The sequence below is a fragment of the Hippocampus guttulatus genome, chromosome 5, assembly GCF_054856545.1.
Source record: "Hippocampus guttulatus isolate MCC_2025c chromosome 5, RoL_Hgut_1.0, whole genome shotgun sequence".
Taxonomy (NCBI): domain Eukaryota; kingdom Metazoa; phylum Chordata; class Actinopteri; order Syngnathiformes; family Syngnathidae; genus Hippocampus; species Hippocampus guttulatus.
Window position 1 is genome coordinate 1534276 of NC_141265.1, and position 15750 is coordinate 1550025.

General features: G+C 45.1%; 2 protein-coding genes across 4 annotated transcripts in view; both read right to left on the reverse strand.

The window, feature by feature from the left end:
- Positions 1-4384, reverse strand: part of bmp2k (BMP2 inducible kinase) — a 29030-nt gene extending 24646 nt beyond the window's left edge. For all 3 annotated transcript variants that reach the window (XR_015101045.1, XR_015101044.1, XM_086112517.1), the window contains exon 1: positions 3489-4384. Coding sequence is in view for 1 of the 3 variants with exons in the window: in XM_086112517.1 (XP_085968643.1) it covers positions 3489-3633 (145 nt within the window). In the remaining 2 variants the exon portion in view is untranslated. The remainder of the gene's footprint in view (positions 1-3488) is intronic.
- A 1847-nt stretch (positions 4385-6231) lies between these two features.
- The window catches only part of fras1 (Fraser extracellular matrix complex subunit 1), a 98048-nt gene continuing 88529 nt past the window's right edge, over positions 6232-15750 (reverse strand). The window contains exons 60-74 of the mRNA XM_086111280.1: positions 15357-15557; positions 15099-15286; positions 14207-14482; positions 13682-13914; positions 13379-13539; positions 12751-12965; positions 12316-12466; positions 12137-12244; positions 11904-12063; positions 11212-11328; positions 10973-11139; positions 10615-10820; positions 10387-10533; positions 9763-10116; positions 6232-8906 (exon numbers count right to left, since the gene is read on the reverse strand). Of these exons, the coding sequence (XP_085967406.1) occupies positions 8685-8906; positions 9763-10116; positions 10387-10533; positions 10615-10820; positions 10973-11139; positions 11212-11328; positions 11904-12063; positions 12137-12244; positions 12316-12466; positions 12751-12965; positions 13379-13539; positions 13682-13914; positions 14207-14482; positions 15099-15286; positions 15357-15557 (2906 nt within the window). The 3' untranslated portion in view covers positions 6232-8684. The remainder of the gene's footprint in view (positions 8907-9762; positions 10117-10386; positions 10534-10614; positions 10821-10972; positions 11140-11211; positions 11329-11903; positions 12064-12136; positions 12245-12315; positions 12467-12750; positions 12966-13378; positions 13540-13681; positions 13915-14206; positions 14483-15098; positions 15287-15356; positions 15558-15750) is intronic.

Genomic DNA, 15750 nt, shown 5'->3' on the forward strand with positions numbered 1-15750 from the left:
AAAAAAAAAAAAAATGGGGCGGGGGGGATCTGTCATGCTCCAGTCAAAGGATTTACCTCCTGAATTGACTTCAAACGTATTCAATCCCAGGTACGTCTTTTTCACATGGTGGTGTCAAGAAGGGTCGCAATTGAAAATGGCCGGCAATGAATGAGCAGCCTCATCGAAAGGCTTCTCATGCATGAAAAATGTCCAAAGTCAGGCTCGTTTGTTGTTGTTGTTGTTGTTGTTTTAAATCAGGAAAAGATGATGTCACACCCCTCTAAGAGTCTATTCCAATTCAAGAAATTGTCAGTCGTCTTGGAGCGGCCGAGCAAGCGGGCGGTCTGCAAACGTGACCCACTCCAGGCTGCCTCAAGCCTTGACAAGTCACACCACAGTGACAGTCCGGATGCGGCAGCGGCAAAAAAGTTCCGGACGTCTAAAAATAGCCATTAGGGGTGTGTGTGTGTGTGTGTGTGTGCGTGGGGTACTCGGGGGAACTGCTTTTCCACAGGCAGACGACACATTTCGCACTTTGCGGGGGGGGGGGGGGGGGGGGGCGCATCGTAGCGGCGGCCTCAAAGCGAATGTTTTACCGTCATCCAGGGGTGTCACAAAAAAGGGGCCATAACTGGCGGGAAGTCACGACGGCAACTTATACAGAGGCGCCGTCCGATGACATCACTTGTCGGCGACGCAGCGGAATGAAGGAGCCCTATATCACTGAACATTTGTTCCATCCCGGCGACTGTTCATAAGTTTCATGAAACGTGCGTAGGGGAAGACTGTACGGTTAGCTTTAGCATAGCACACCCGGAGTTAACATCCATGGTTAGCGTCGGCATTTTGGCCCCGCTCCCTCTTGAGACGGGCTCATCGGGACTGGCGTGGACTCAACGAGCGAGCACAAAAGGCGGCGCTGACGCTTGTCATGGGAACACAGACTACGCTCCCCCCCTCCCCCCATCACGTTGGCATTCTATGAGTCGACAAAAGAGCCACAATGCGAGCATTCATCAGCCATACAGTATGCTAATCATGGCCCTTCGCAAGGTTTCTACAGCGCGCAGGGACAGACGGCCAAACCGGTTTACTCAGACCAACATCGGCATGTACGCGCACACACACGGGCCACTTCAGAGGCTAACGCTAACTTTCACCAGGATTGCGCTTTGTTTTGTTCAACTCTGTTATTTTTTTGCAACGCGCTACGTATGCAGACCGTTTTGTTTTTATGATGACTAACTTCTTTTACACTTCACCCCCTCTCCATAAATCTCCATTTTGGCTCTTAAAATGTCTATTTTTGCCTTGTCACTTTTTTTTTTCACCTATTAAATTACTACTTTAGAATCGTTCAGAACTACATACAACTTATTTGTTACATTCGTAAAATTTCACTCCCCCCCAAAAATGACATTTTTCCACAGAAAAACTTCCCAACATCTAAAAAAAAAACAAAAAAAACCAACCCGTTTCTCAGTAAATTTTCATTCACATTTTAACCTCATCAAGGTCTATATAGTTGGACTATTGTCACGACTCCCGTCTGAAGTACCATCAAAACGGCAGCCTTGACTTGTCCTTCCTAAAAGAACAAATTTATCTCTGTGGATAGAAATAAAAACATAGACACTTTTGCAAACTAATTTCCTTGCCAATCCCCTCGCGAGGCGGGCGACCAAAAAGACGTCGCAGGCTGGCGGCTATTTGTGGCGACCAGTCGATGTTTGCTAGCGAACGTAAACGGAGCAGACTGCGACGCGAACAACGGGCGATGAGTCAAAAGGTCAGCGCCAAAAGGGAATCTTGTGATTTTCATTCGACAGCCACATGGCTGAAAACATCACATGATCTCTTTTGGTACCTCGAGTGCGCAACCAGCACACAAGAGAGGAAGGAAGCTAACGCTGTGGAGACGGTGGAGACACATGAGATGGTGGAGGGTCTAAGATGCTAAGCTAACACGTGCCGATTACTACGTCTTGAAAAACAAACATTATGTGATCAATCAAGCGAATGTCAAATACTAACACAGCAACTACGGCCGCTAATGCTAACACAACAACCCAATACCAAGGTTGGGTTGCCACGACGATGGCCAATCGTTCTCGAAGCTGCATTGATTACAATCTGAAACAAATGGAGCATTTATTTCCGAGATGAGCGCTTTCTTGGCTCAATCAGCCACAAAACGCACAAAAAGGCCGAATGTCATGAAAAGGAGAAGCTGCGGGTGACAGGCTGTCACTTCCACCTGCCAGGCGACGCGTCACATGATGGAAGCGTCGCATGACTTTTCTTCTTTTTTGAATCTTGATGTCATTACAACACAACTTTTCACAATCGCTTCCTGTTGGGGCCCCAAAACCCAACGGAAATCTTGACATTTTCAATGGCTGCGCTGTTGCTAGGGAGATTTACCGGCAAGCCTACGCAAAGCAACCAAAAACGACGGCAGGGCCGGTGGTCAAACCTGTCAGGTCACATGACCACAGGGCATGACAGTTTAGTCCAGGAAGTGAGCAGGAACAGGTTTACCATGTGACCCAACCGCATGTTGACAAGGGTACGTTGGGAGACGCCATTCAGTAAAATGATACAAAAACTTCATCAAGTTCATCAAAATTGCCGCCACTTGATTCTGTCATCTCTTGTACGACTTTTTCACAATGACAATTTTACTCGAGATCTTTACCCTATGATTTTTTTGTAAATCGCATTTGTTATGATTAAAGATGACAACATTTCGGTGTCACATTACAATTTCACCATAAGGGCATGACAACTAATTTGGAAGCTTCAAACTTCTTATATCTTGACTCTCTAAATCCCGACAACTTTACTCACAAACAAAGACTCTCTTGGCGTAAGAGAGCAACTTGAATCTCTTTTGACTTACAGCCTCTGGTTCAGTGACAACTTTTACAATGTTACTCTCTGAAATTCTTTTCTTACCCCAGTGTGTTGGTATGAATTGTTTTTATTGTCAAAATGGTAACTCACTCAGTGAAATATGGCAAACTTTTCTTGCAAGTCCAACTTTACACGTCAGTACATTTCACACGTCTCCAATGTTCTTGAACAATACGCAACTTGCAAGGACCGCCTTATCAGTTGTCCTTACGAGAGGTTTCCAAGTGTGTTTCTATGTGCAAATGTGTCTCAAAAGCCCCCAGCGTGTCCAATAGGAATCCAAAATGACACTTTTTACCTCACTATGGGTGTGTGGGGTAGGGGTGGAATAAAAATGTTGCTTTTATGCTTCAAAAGTGTAACAAAGTGCAGGCTGCTCGTCAGTTGCAGTGAACCTTGACAAAGTGCTTGTTGACATAAGAGGCTTGGGCGTTGTGATCATTCCCCCTTAGTGAACGACACTACAGCTGTTGCCGATTTTTCTTCGGGGGGGGGGGGGCGTTCGGAAAGTTGCTTAAAGTTGATGATGTGTTTGTGTGTACGCGTGTGCGTGCGTGTTTATGAGAGACGGGCGTGTCCAGCAAACTTACCCTCGGCTACCAGCTCCTCCACAGTGACTTGATACCGGCCGACGGCGAACACTTTGCCGAAGTAGCTGCTGAGCCCGGAGCCGGAGGCTCCGCCGGGGCCCCCGCCGCAACTCTCAGACTTTGGCATTCTGGAAAACTTCTTCATCTTTTCTTGTTTTTAATAAGTCCTGGCGATCAATTGAAACTGGAACAAAACGCGGAAGAAAAACTGGCACAAAAGTGCAGTCCTATTTATTTATATCGGTTCTTCTCTCCTCCGAAGCGGAGCCTTTTCTGGCTCTCGGCATCGGGGAGGGAACCGCCGTCCGACCCCGCCACTTTCGGGTAGGTCGTGCAGGTGACAGCGTCCACCTTGACGGTGACGAAGAGGCTGGGTTGGCCGCTTAGCTTACGTGACACTAGCGGCTAACTCGGATGGGGCGCTGCTTTTATAAAAGAAAAAAAATACAAACTAAAAAAAACAGCGGGAAAAAAACAGTGGAAATTTGAAAAATATATCCGCGTCCAGTGGTTAAACCCTCCGGTGGCTGATATATACCCAGCCTGGTTGTCCTCCGAAGCGGCGGCGTCGGGGGGGCTTTCCACGCCGCGACGAGGCGTTAGCCACCAGCTAGCCAGCAAGCAAGCTAACAGGCTTAGTCAGGGAGATCCTCCCGCCACCGTATGAGCGCAGGTAAGCCAAAGTAAAGCCGCGAACGGGGCTCCTCTTGGCCGGCGGAGCCTCAGGCGAGGCGGCGTGGGGCGGGCTCGTCCGCGCCAGCGGCTCGTCGCTTGTTCGTCGCTGCCATTTTCGCAGGTTCGTGGCGACTGGCTCCAATTGTCATGAGTGCACGGAGCCGTCCAGAGTAAAGGCGAACCGTGCTGCGAGAGGGCCCGGCCCACGGGAATGTGGTGCCGAGTGGGCGGCTGGAGGGGTTGGCCAATGAGAGACAACCCAATTTGACGTGGCCACGCCCCCTTCGTCCCAGTTGTTGGGGCGAGTGAGCGAGGGCGGAATGAATGAACGGCCGCAAAACAAAACAAATAAATCCCATCGTTTCGTCAACATATTCAACAGGTTTGGCTAGTACCCACAGTAATTTAGGTCTTTTTTTTAACCCTTAATATACAAATTTAAATATTACAAAAAAAGTTATAGTTTCGCGATGAAAAGTTGTTTTCAGTAACCAGATTTTTAAAAAATATAATTTTAGGTGAGAAAATTTAGAGATTTACATGTAAAAGGTTGGACGACAGGTTTGAGTTGGTAAAAATTATATTTTTTTACAATAAAAGATGATCATTTAAAAAAATTTTTAAGTGTTGCACCAACAATGGGTCTTTTTGGGACTTTTTTTCTCACAATAACTTGTATGAGGAAGAAAAACCTGAAATCTTGTGAGGTAGCAAAGTCAAAATTTGGTAATGAAAAGTCGAATTTTAAGCGCAATCTTATTTCACAAGAAACGTAAATTGAATAGCAACAAAAGTGGCATTTTGCATAAAAAGTAATTTCTCAAGAAAATAGTTTAAATGGAAAAAAAGCTTTATGTAAAAAAAATTGACATTTTGTGGTGGCAAAGTATTTTTTTCTTGCTAAAACAGTTGAAAAAGAGTAATAATTTAACATTCATCAGAAAAAAAATGTTGACATTGAGAACATTTTGAAAGTGTAAAAAGAAGTGAACCACTTCATTGTTGACATAAGTGTAAAGATAAGACAACCAGCGTTAATATCGAAACGTAAAAACGATACATTATTCGGCAGAAGAAAATTGCGTGCGGGACGGATGCAAATTTTTAGAAACGTAACTGCTGTGCAAATGCAAGTGCAAAAATACATTAACCACTGTCAAAGTTTGATTAAACCTGAAGGTTAGTGGCAAAGGTGTCACATGAAGTTACCTTGCCTCACACATCTCATTCCTCCAGCATTCTTGACTGTTAAAGTGGGCGGAAAAAGTTCCAGATGAACACAAAGGAGGTCAGAGATGACCAGGGGAGCACGTGTGACATTACATAAGATGGGACGTGGCTTGGACAGGTCACATGACTTCCACTTTGCAAAAAGAAAGGGGGGTGCTTCTTCTGCATGGGGGGGATTCTTCTCCTTTTTGACACACTTCTCGCTCGGGGGGGAAATGGATGACATCTGTTGGTCATTATATGCAACTTCAACGTGTTGCACACAACGTCTAAGATACTCACTTGCAAGTCATGTGGGGACGATTTGGGGCGTTCAAACAACCACATTTTTGGAATATGGGAGGAAATCGGAGTACTGTACCGGCAGAAAACCCACACAGGCATGGGCAGAACATGCAAACTCTCCGGGCTCAGATACGAATCCACGACCTCTGCGCTGTGAGGCAGACGTGCGAAGCAGTTGATCACGTGCGGCCCTTTATATCTTCTTTGTTGGAGATAATTAAAAAACAGCACCAAATATTTGCTGGTCCTGTTGGTGTTTAAGTTGTAATATTAAACAAGTTTTAATGTTAAAAAGGTGCAATTTTAGAACAATTCTTTTACTGGGGGAGTGGGGGGGGGACGCTACAAGGAAAAAGTTTCACAATAAATCTAAAATTGGATGAGGAATTTGACAAGAAAATGACTTTTTAGGGAATTTTGGGGTAATAATAATATTAATATAAAGAATAAAATTGTCATTTCATGTGTCGTGCATGTGTTTTTGTTGACAAGGTGTAATATTCAGATCAACACCTGTTAGCTAAACACACAAGGCGACAATGCACCATTGAGCTGGCTTTCACATTTTATTGACTTAAAAAAAAAAAAAAAAGCACCAAATACAGGTGTCCGTCCATCGGATCAGCAAAATAATCATAGCACCAAAAATATGTGTGATTCCCAGGATTGCTCATTCTGGAGGAGTCTTTTTTTTCCTTCCCATAGGCACACAGTCAAATGAAGACAGGAAGCGAGAGCAGTCAAGTTGTTTTTGTTTTGTTTGTTTTCGCAATGCCGGTGGGTGTCTCACACTTGATTAGGACAGCAGTAGTATCACATCAAAACAAACAAACAAAAAAAAAGCATAGTAACATGACGGGTTGCGGGGGATAAAAAAAGATTCCAAAGGCACACACACAAACGCGCACACACTTGATTGTTAATAAGGCGACACTTCCGATTAGTTACCATCGCGGGGGAGGAATAAAACACTTTGGATAATTGTTTTTCCAAATATTAATCGGCACTTGTTGGAATATCGGCAGCGGTGTACAAATTAAAAAGGAAAAACGAACAATCATGTCATTGTACAAATATGTCTTAATAAGGCTTGAAAAAATATGTTTTATATTAACATTTCATCTTAGCTCAAGTTCAATTATACATACGCAATTTTACATGCTGTTTTTAATGAGAAAAAAAAAAAGGAGTGAAAAAGTGACATTTTCAAAAGAGTTGGAATTTTATTGTAACTTTAAAAATTGGATTAGGAGTAGAAATAATGTGAATGTTTATGGAAAAAAGTTACATTTCCACAAAAAAAATTGTTGCAATTGTACGTAATTTTTTTTTTTATGAGCAAAAGTCAAACCTTGATGAGAGATGCAATGAAAGTGTGTTTAATAATTGGAATTTTACAAGATAAAAAGTTGTAAAGCGAGGAGAATTCATTGAAATTTGGCAAGAAAATATTTTTCATATTTCATGAAATTCAGATGAAAATTTTACAAGAAAATCGTTTTCCTCTATAGTTTTTTAAAAGTTATAATTTACACATGTTCTACAAAAATGAACAAAGAGAATTAAGAAGATGTAATTCAGTCAAATGTGTTATTCGACAACCAAATAGTTGAGAAAAAAGTTGCCATGAATGACAAAACTTTTGAGAAAATTAGCTCTGCAAAAATGCAGAGGAGAGCATCATTTTCGCTTTCTCGTCAAATGCCGGTCGAACGCTAATGAACGTGGACATTAACTGCTACGTTATGTTGATGTCAAACATTTTTTCACACGAATGAAAGACAGAAATAAGTAGAAAAAGTCAAAGCAATTGATAGTAATGGCACAAAGGAAGATGTCATAATTGCACTTGAATCTCATCGACACTCGGCAGCATAGAAGGTACTTGATGACAAATAGTACATCTGATCTAAGGTTTGTTATTTTACAGTGACATGACTGGATACAGTAGAATCTGAGCTAACAATCACCAATTCTGTGCTTTTATGTCCACACGAAGAAGGGTATTAAAAAATAATAAGAATATTAACATATCTGTCCGTATAAAAATGGCACGACAGGCTGTCGCTAAAAGCAACAAGTGAGGCTCTAACCCAAAAATAGTTGTCCTTTTTATGGGAACATTTTTTTGGGGGGAGAATGAATTTTATGAGGAAAAAGTTGTACATTTACAAGATATTAATATTGTCATTTTGTAAAAATAAAGTTGAAAAGATTTTTTTTTATTAAAAGAAAACAAATATCACGTGGAAAATTGTGATTTTCTTTCCAAGAGAAAAAAAAATTGTACATGAAAAAGGTAACATTTTCGTAAAGAGTTCATGAAAAAGGTTCAATCATTTCAGCACAAAAGCTTATTTTCAAAGATACATTTTTTTCACGAACATTTTTCACGAAATTTAACGAGCATTTTTGGTGTAATTTCTCTCAAGTTTAAAAAAACTTCTCTCTTGAATAATTATGATTAGTACCGGGTTGGAGCGCCTTTTGTTGCTTGGAAAAAAATTATAATAAAAAAATGTTAAGTTCATTTCAACTCATGAGGCTGGCGATAACTGTGAGAGTTTTATTATTAATTATTAATTAAGAAAAGTTTTACAATAGTTTGAATTTTTAAAATGAGAAACAGATTTAAAAAATCATTTATGGATTTTTTTTTTTTTTTTTTTTTTAAAGAGAATGTTTTGTTGCGACTTTAACATTAGCTAGCGACTGCAAGTTTAAAGGTTAAATTTCAGTTTGACTTATTTTTTTAAAAATAGCCGTCTTGGTGTGGACACAGCCAACAGGTCCATCAAAGACAACATTAGCTTTCGAGTGCTTTGCGCATGTGTGAGGTAGCCCAGTTGAATGAGCAACAACAACAACAACAAAAACTGCTGCCGAGTTCTTGACACATCACACGCTTTCCCTTTTCAACGTGGTACAAAAATACATTAGCAAATATGTCATTCCGATATGAAAATAGCTTAAAAAAAAACAAGACAAACAAACAAATATCTGTTTTCAGACCTCAGTGCCGTCGTTGAGGTTGTTGTGGAGTTTGACTTCCAGGTTGACTTGCTTGACTTTGGCCTTGTTGGCGGCGGGCTGGTGGTTGCGGTTGAACACGTTGACGTTGGTGACGGTGCAGTGCTTGCTGCTGAAGTTCTTCTCCACGCACTTGTCCATACACACCTCCACCTTGGTGTTCAGCGGGTACTCTTCGTACGCCGCCTTGGCTGGTGCCTGAATGTTATTGTTTTTTTTTGTTGTTTTTTTTTCAAACAAGGAAAAAAATGTCACCAAACAAGAATTTGTGTGTTGTTTTTTTTATGATGACCAGTGTTGTCATTTTATAAGGGGAAAAAAGAGATTTGACCTCTTTTCTTCTTATGAGAATGAGTTTACATTTCACAAAAAAATATATTTTTTAGCACAAACGTCTGATTCCTATGTGGTAAAAAGTTTTATTATCTGATTAAATCTAAACGTTAAAATTATATTTTGTGGAAAAAAAGCCGAAATGTAAAAGGAAAAAAAAGTTTTGATGAGGAAAAATAAAATAAAATTCAAGGTATACAGGTATGCCTTGACTTTTTAGAAAGATTTCATTTTATGATCAAAACATTGCACACATTAAAAAATATATACTTCTTACTATTTTTTTCCATGAAATGAACTTTTAATGAGTTAGAAAAAAGTATAAAAAAGATTGATTTCACGGAAAAGAATGTGGAAAATGTTATGCAAAAGTAGCAGGATTTTTTTAAGAGTTATTTTACAAGAAGCTATTTTTTTTGTCATTCGTGACCCCTACAAAAGATAAAATAATATAGCCCTTTCTTACGAAGAAAAAGGCAAATTTCCTCCCCACAATCCTCAATTTTTTTTGGAGCAAAATTTGATACTTTTTAGACACATCACACAGCATGCAGTGACAGCTCTGTTGGTAGCAACAGCGAGAGAACTTTTCTTTACCGCCCGGCAAAACAAAAAAAACCTATCCATCTATATTGATCGATATCTACCGATCCATCCATCGATAGAAACACAACAAAGGCCATAGATCCATTTTGCAATTTCCCAAGTAGTTGTGACTCACTTTGGCCTGCCGGTGGCACCGCCGGAAGAGGAGACAGGTGGCCAATGCGGCCAGGACCAGGAGGGCCAGAGCGGCCACCCCGCCCCCCACCGAGCGGCCCACGTGGGCGTGGAAGGTTCCGCCGGGCCCTCTCTCCAGACGCAGGGACTTCATGTTGGTGCCGTTCTTCACCTGGTCGCCCTCGTTGTCGTAGATGAGCGACTCGTCCAGTGTCAGGCGCCCGCTGCGGTCCACCAGGTCGCGCTTGGGACGGCTCGGGCGGGAGGAGAGCGAACGCTCGATCCTCAGGCTGGATCGCGACTCCGGACTAATGACGTAGATCACCTGCAGGTACCACTGGTGACCCGCCTCCACCTGAACACCATCGTCAGTAGTGCTCCGAATTGAGTCATCGCAACAAGAGATCGAGATTTGCCGATACCTCTCTCATGTGAATCTGTATGTAATTGAGCACCCCCCACCCGCTTCTTTTGTCTAAATGAAGCTTCTCTCCTTATGCACCAAGATAACTGAACACAAAACTGGCAAATATGCACCGAGAAGGAAATGTGCGCTCGCTGAACAGCGAATATGCAGGAATACTCTCGTGGAAGGACTGAGGTATAGACAAAAAGGGCCACGGACCTTGTAGAGCGCATCAACCTTCATGGTAAATCCGTCCACACCCGGCATGGCGGCCACAGAGTTCAACTCTGGGAGGTCCGAAGCAAAGTTGGCCTCGAAGGGGACGTCATGGAAATATTTGTCGCACACATCCGGCTGCTTGCGATCCTGTTGAAAGAAAGAGATCATAGCGAGGAACACGGATGCCAGAGAGGTCTCGGAGGTCCGAGGCAGTGCGATTCTCGGTACCAGGAGGAGGAAACGGTGCTTGAGGTGTTTGTTGGGCTGGATGCAGCCGTACTGTGGACCCTCGTTATACAGGGTGCCCGTCGGGTCAAAGAAGGGAACGTAGCCATCCCTGCCGGTGCACAGGTAGACCTTCTCCAGCTGTAGTTTGTAGGCGGCGTGCAGGTTCTGCTCCGGGTTCCAGAGCACACGGCCATACAGAGTCTGACCTGGGGGAATAAGCAAAGAGCTTCCAAACGGCAAATGTAGCAGCGGTGACTCTTTCAGAAGAACCGCGGCGGTCCAGTTTCCAAAAATGTGAATTTGCTCTCAAGCTAGGGTCAAGGTCAGGTCTCCCGGTGTTTTTCTAGGTGTACCGTACCCATTGAGAATGCCCCTTTGTAGTCCATCTCTGCCATCGAGACATCTGTACTGGCCGGGTCCATCACGAAGACCTTCTCGTTGTTACACAGCTGGAATTCTGTATTCAGCGAGTAGACCACAGGGACCGGGCGGTTGGTCTGTTGGAAGGCAATAGGCACCAAGAACCTGCAGGGGGAAAAAAAATGGCCGATGAGGATCAACGGCAACAGGTCTAGGTTTGTGTCGCTGGAGACATACTTTTCTGGAGCGTGGGCTGTGCAAGACAGGGGTTTTTCCCCAGGGTCAATCCACGGTTGAGTGGGCTGCACCGTGCACGGGATCAGGAAGACGGTGTACTCTCCGGAATAATCCTTTCTGCAGGGTGCAAAACATCCAAGAATTGTTTGTCATCCTTTCAGCGGTCCACAGACCATCCTAACTATCAATCATTGTAATAATTGAGAATTGTACCCCAAGATTTCAAGGCCTGAGTGTTCTGACAGTCCCAACCCATGTCCTTCTGCGACGTCAGCTTTTGAACAAAGTACTTAATTCCCTAACACGTCTACGGATGAGCTTTCAGATGATGAATGTCAGATCAATTTCAACAGTCCACGAATCGGTCTGGGTACTGTTGTGTGTCGGTCTGTCGTGGTGAAGAAGGAGCTGAGCCAAAAGGCGAAGCTCTCGATTTACCGGTCGATCTACGTTCCTACCCTCACGTATGATCACGAGCTGTTGAGAGGAGTCAGATGAGGTGGCTCGGGCATCTGATCGGGAAGCCTCCCGGACACCTCCGTGGCGAGGTGTTCCGGGCATGTCCCACCGGCAGGAGGCCCTGGGGACGACCCAGGACTATGTCTCCCTGCGGTTCACAGTCTTACCAGTCTTATGGTTTTTGTCTACAGAGTGTACATCCAATCGACTTGTACCACCGTGAAGAGGCTGACCTGCTGTAGGAGCTTGTAGCCCTCCACAGCTGGTAGGGTGAGTCAAAGGTTTGGGCGCTCCACAGCAACTGAATGTCAAACTCGATGCCTCCCAGGTGCTCCGGCGCCAGCAGGTGTGACTTGTGTCCGGGAAGAGTGTGGTGTTCTGGGACAAACTGGCCTAAAGGAGGGGAGAAAAGCCCAAAATAGCACCCCGGTGACAAAGCCAGGACCCTCAAGTTTTATTTACTGACCTCTAAATTTAGCGTGCGTTTTAAACTCGATGACCAGCCGCCCATCTTCGCGGATGTAGATCCTTATGATCTGGAGTCTGGCGGAGAGGACGCTGTCAGTCTGGATGCCTGAAAAAAAAAAAATGGAGTCAGCACAACACAAAAATCGGTTTGGGTTGGTCGAAAACCGCCTCGCCAACCTGTCCTCCATAGCACGGTGTCGTAGAAGAAGGAGAACTCCATTTCCGTGTGATGCTCCAACGAAGCCCAACCACGCGGAGCCGTCACATAGATGTAGGACACGTAGAGCGGAACTTGAACAGTGAGGAAGGACTGGGCCGAGTCTCGGACCTGGAAAAACAGGCAAGGCTTCAAGTGTAAGGCCTACTGTCTCCATGTGGTTTCTTTTTAGATAGTTTGCTAGTAAAATTGGACTTTTTGGTAGGAAGATTATGGAGGCGTTGCAGGACTTTAGTTCTCGTCTGGCACTAACAACACAATTTTCATTTTCATGTTTGTTTTACGCTGGCAGGAGTAAAGGAAAGAGAATGTCTGGCAAGTCTTCGAAACTGCAACTCCGCCGTTCTTGAGGTCTAGCGCCATCGGCTCATCTCCCGGTAAAAACGGATGCGTGCCTGGAAGTCGGCGGTGACGGAGCCACCGCAGACGTCGATGAGCTCCGTCATATCGTAGTAGGCGTCGAAGGTCCAGATGCAGCTCTTGAGATTGAGGTGCTTGTACAGCCGGATGCTTCTGGCCTCACGCACGTTGGGGTTGAACTGATACGGCCGGTCGTAGCCTGGACCGAGGGAGATGCTGTCGTAGGACACGTCGTCCAGGAAACCCGTCTCTGCAGGGACAAATGGAAAATGAAGGGGATTTTCCTTAGGAGGCTCAAGAGGGGCAGAGTCAAGTCTCCACATTTTAGCACTTGGGTACTTGCTTGGCTAAACCTTGTGAAAGACCTGACTTGAATTCCTTGACTTGGCGAGACTTTACGATGAACATTCCAAAGACTGCATCTTGAGGTAGTTGTTTTTTCACCCAGATTTTTAACCTTTCTTTCAGGCAAACTCACACTAATCATCAAAGGCTCAATTGGACTTCTGACTTGTTGAACCCAAGTCCTGAGTTGATCTGGTTGATTTTTGCTACGGTAACTTGGGAAATGCTCCCACTTGCGACTTGCACGCGCAGTGCGTATGCGACTTACTCCAGCATCTGTTGGAAAGCAGGTGGGTGAAAGGTGGAGTTTGGATTTACCAGAGAGACCCTGCAGGTCTTTGAGGGTGACCAGGTTGGAGCAGACGTGCTGCTGCCGGTAGATGGACTCTGACAGCAGGAAGTGGAGGTTGTGCAGGGGCATGGTGGACACCAGAGGCAGCATGCCGTCCTGGTGGGGGATCTGCACCGAGATGTGGATCCTGAAAGCAGGAGATACATTTGGACACTTGGACATGACCTGTCCCATCTGTTCGTTTTAAGAGTCCAAAGTGGCTCTTGAGCACAAAAGTTTGCACGCCTCGTTTACTTGAGCCGGTTCCAATCCCGACACCCATCTCTCACCGGTTGGGATGTTCTTTGTGCTTGACGTCCAGATATTTGAGCGTGGCGACGAAGGACTGAGCCTGGAAGCCTCGCGCGGTCCCGGTGGTGACGGGCGTGTGGCAGATGGAGCCGTCGGTTCCCACGGTTACAATGTTGCTCCGCAGCGGCGTTCCCAGGTGCCCCGCCTTGTCGCGGGCTTGCGCCACGCAGCGCACGTGGAAGCGGCGGCTGAAGTAGATGCTGTCCAAGACCTGACAACACGAGCGCGAGATGCAGAAGCAGCACCGTTGGCATACATGGAGGTAAAAAGTCTCTGCACCCCTGTTCAAATGTCAGGCCTTGTTGTTTTCCAATCTTGAAATGGCCTGGCCCCACCTGACCTCTCTGAGCTCCTCCGCCCCTACGCTCCAGACACTATTAGAGGTACCGAGAACTAAGGGGATGGAGCCTTTTCCGTTGCCGGTCCCTTTGGAATGATCTCCCGCTGTAGCGTTTTGGCAGAGTACTGGTTGAGACGTGAGACAAACGTTTGGATGGTCTCACCATGTGATTGACGCCGGTGTACGGGGTCGTGTCGGTCACCGTCTCGAAGGGCGAGCGTGCCCCGTTGGTGTCAGTGGGCGCCGCAACCTCCCAAGAGAAGTGCACCTGGGTTTGGTTGATGCCCGCCTCCTCGCAGCGCTCCTTGATCAGCGAGAACTTGGGGTAGTGCGGGTCACAGGGTGTGACGCACACCAGAGGGTAACCTGGCGAGGGCGTCTTCTTGCTCCCCTCCTTGGTCACCTCGTGGACGTGGTCGTAGTCGGCCAGGGAGACCGCCTGAGGACGGCGGCGGGGTACATTTTTGAACACGTTGTTTCAGTATGCAGGCAAGCGTAATTAAAATAAATAAATAAATGCACAACTTTGGTGCAGTACCACGTGGTACCACTACCAGGCAGCACTGAGCTCTACTGGTAGAGATGCCAGCGTGATTAAGAACAAGAAGAAGTCTCTCTGTTTCCACAGTGCGGAAAGAATATATGGATTGGATTATTGTTATTTGTTCTGTTTGTATGTCAGTTACTGTAGGAGGTGAAAATTACCGTTACTTCGATGCTATTTTCAATTAGTCTGTCTGTAGCGTTTCCATTTGTATGTTAGCATTAGGCTAGCGTACTACTGTATAAACACATTTGTTAGGAATAATGGCAATAATTTTTCTGACAACCTTCCTTGTCACTTTGCCCACCTTTTTAAATTAACCTTGCGGCCCATGTTAAATGTCTTTTTTTTGGTCATGTCGCAAGCCGCTTAAAAAAAAAAAAAAAAAAAAAAAAAAAAAAGAGGATGGCAGATTGCATATGGCCCGCCGGGCTGTAGTTTGCATACCCCCCCACATCAAATGTTCGCATGAAGTTGGCAGACTTTCATTCAATACCGCAGGTTTGCTTACAATGGGCGGGGCCGGAAGGATGAGACTCCCAGCAGCTTCCTGGTCTAGAATGGTGACGGTCGCCGTGGTGATCTCGCCCAGCACCGCCTCCACGGGGTCGTCGGGGCCGAGGACCAGGGAGAAGGACTCGTGCCACTCCCTGTCCTCATTGGACACAATCTCCACCTTGAATAGGACGTGGTCCATCCCTGAAGGGATTCCACATGTAAACACCATATGGAGAACATCCTAGCATTTTTTTTCCCTTCAATAACCCACCCGGCGTGAATTTGAGGACGCGACTCTTGGGGTTGTAGTCCACTCCGGACTGGGCCGAGCCATCTCGCGTGCTGCAGCGGATCTTGGAGGTCCGGTCCAGGTCCCCGCGCCGGATCACTTTGACGTTAAGGACCTCCACGCCGTCCGGACCGGGAGGTTCTCGAACCTGATACGACGCCTGCTCCAGCTCAATAGTGGGAGCTTGAAATTACAAGTTAAAAAAAAATAAATTAACCAAAAAAATACTTTTTGTTCAAAATAGTTGAACAAAAAGTATTTTTAATTACAAAAATGAGTAAAAACAGTAACAGTAACAGTGCAATCTTTAATATTCATTTTTTTTTAATGTGTGGCCACAATAACAATGCATTTTTGTTCACATTTTTAATGATTT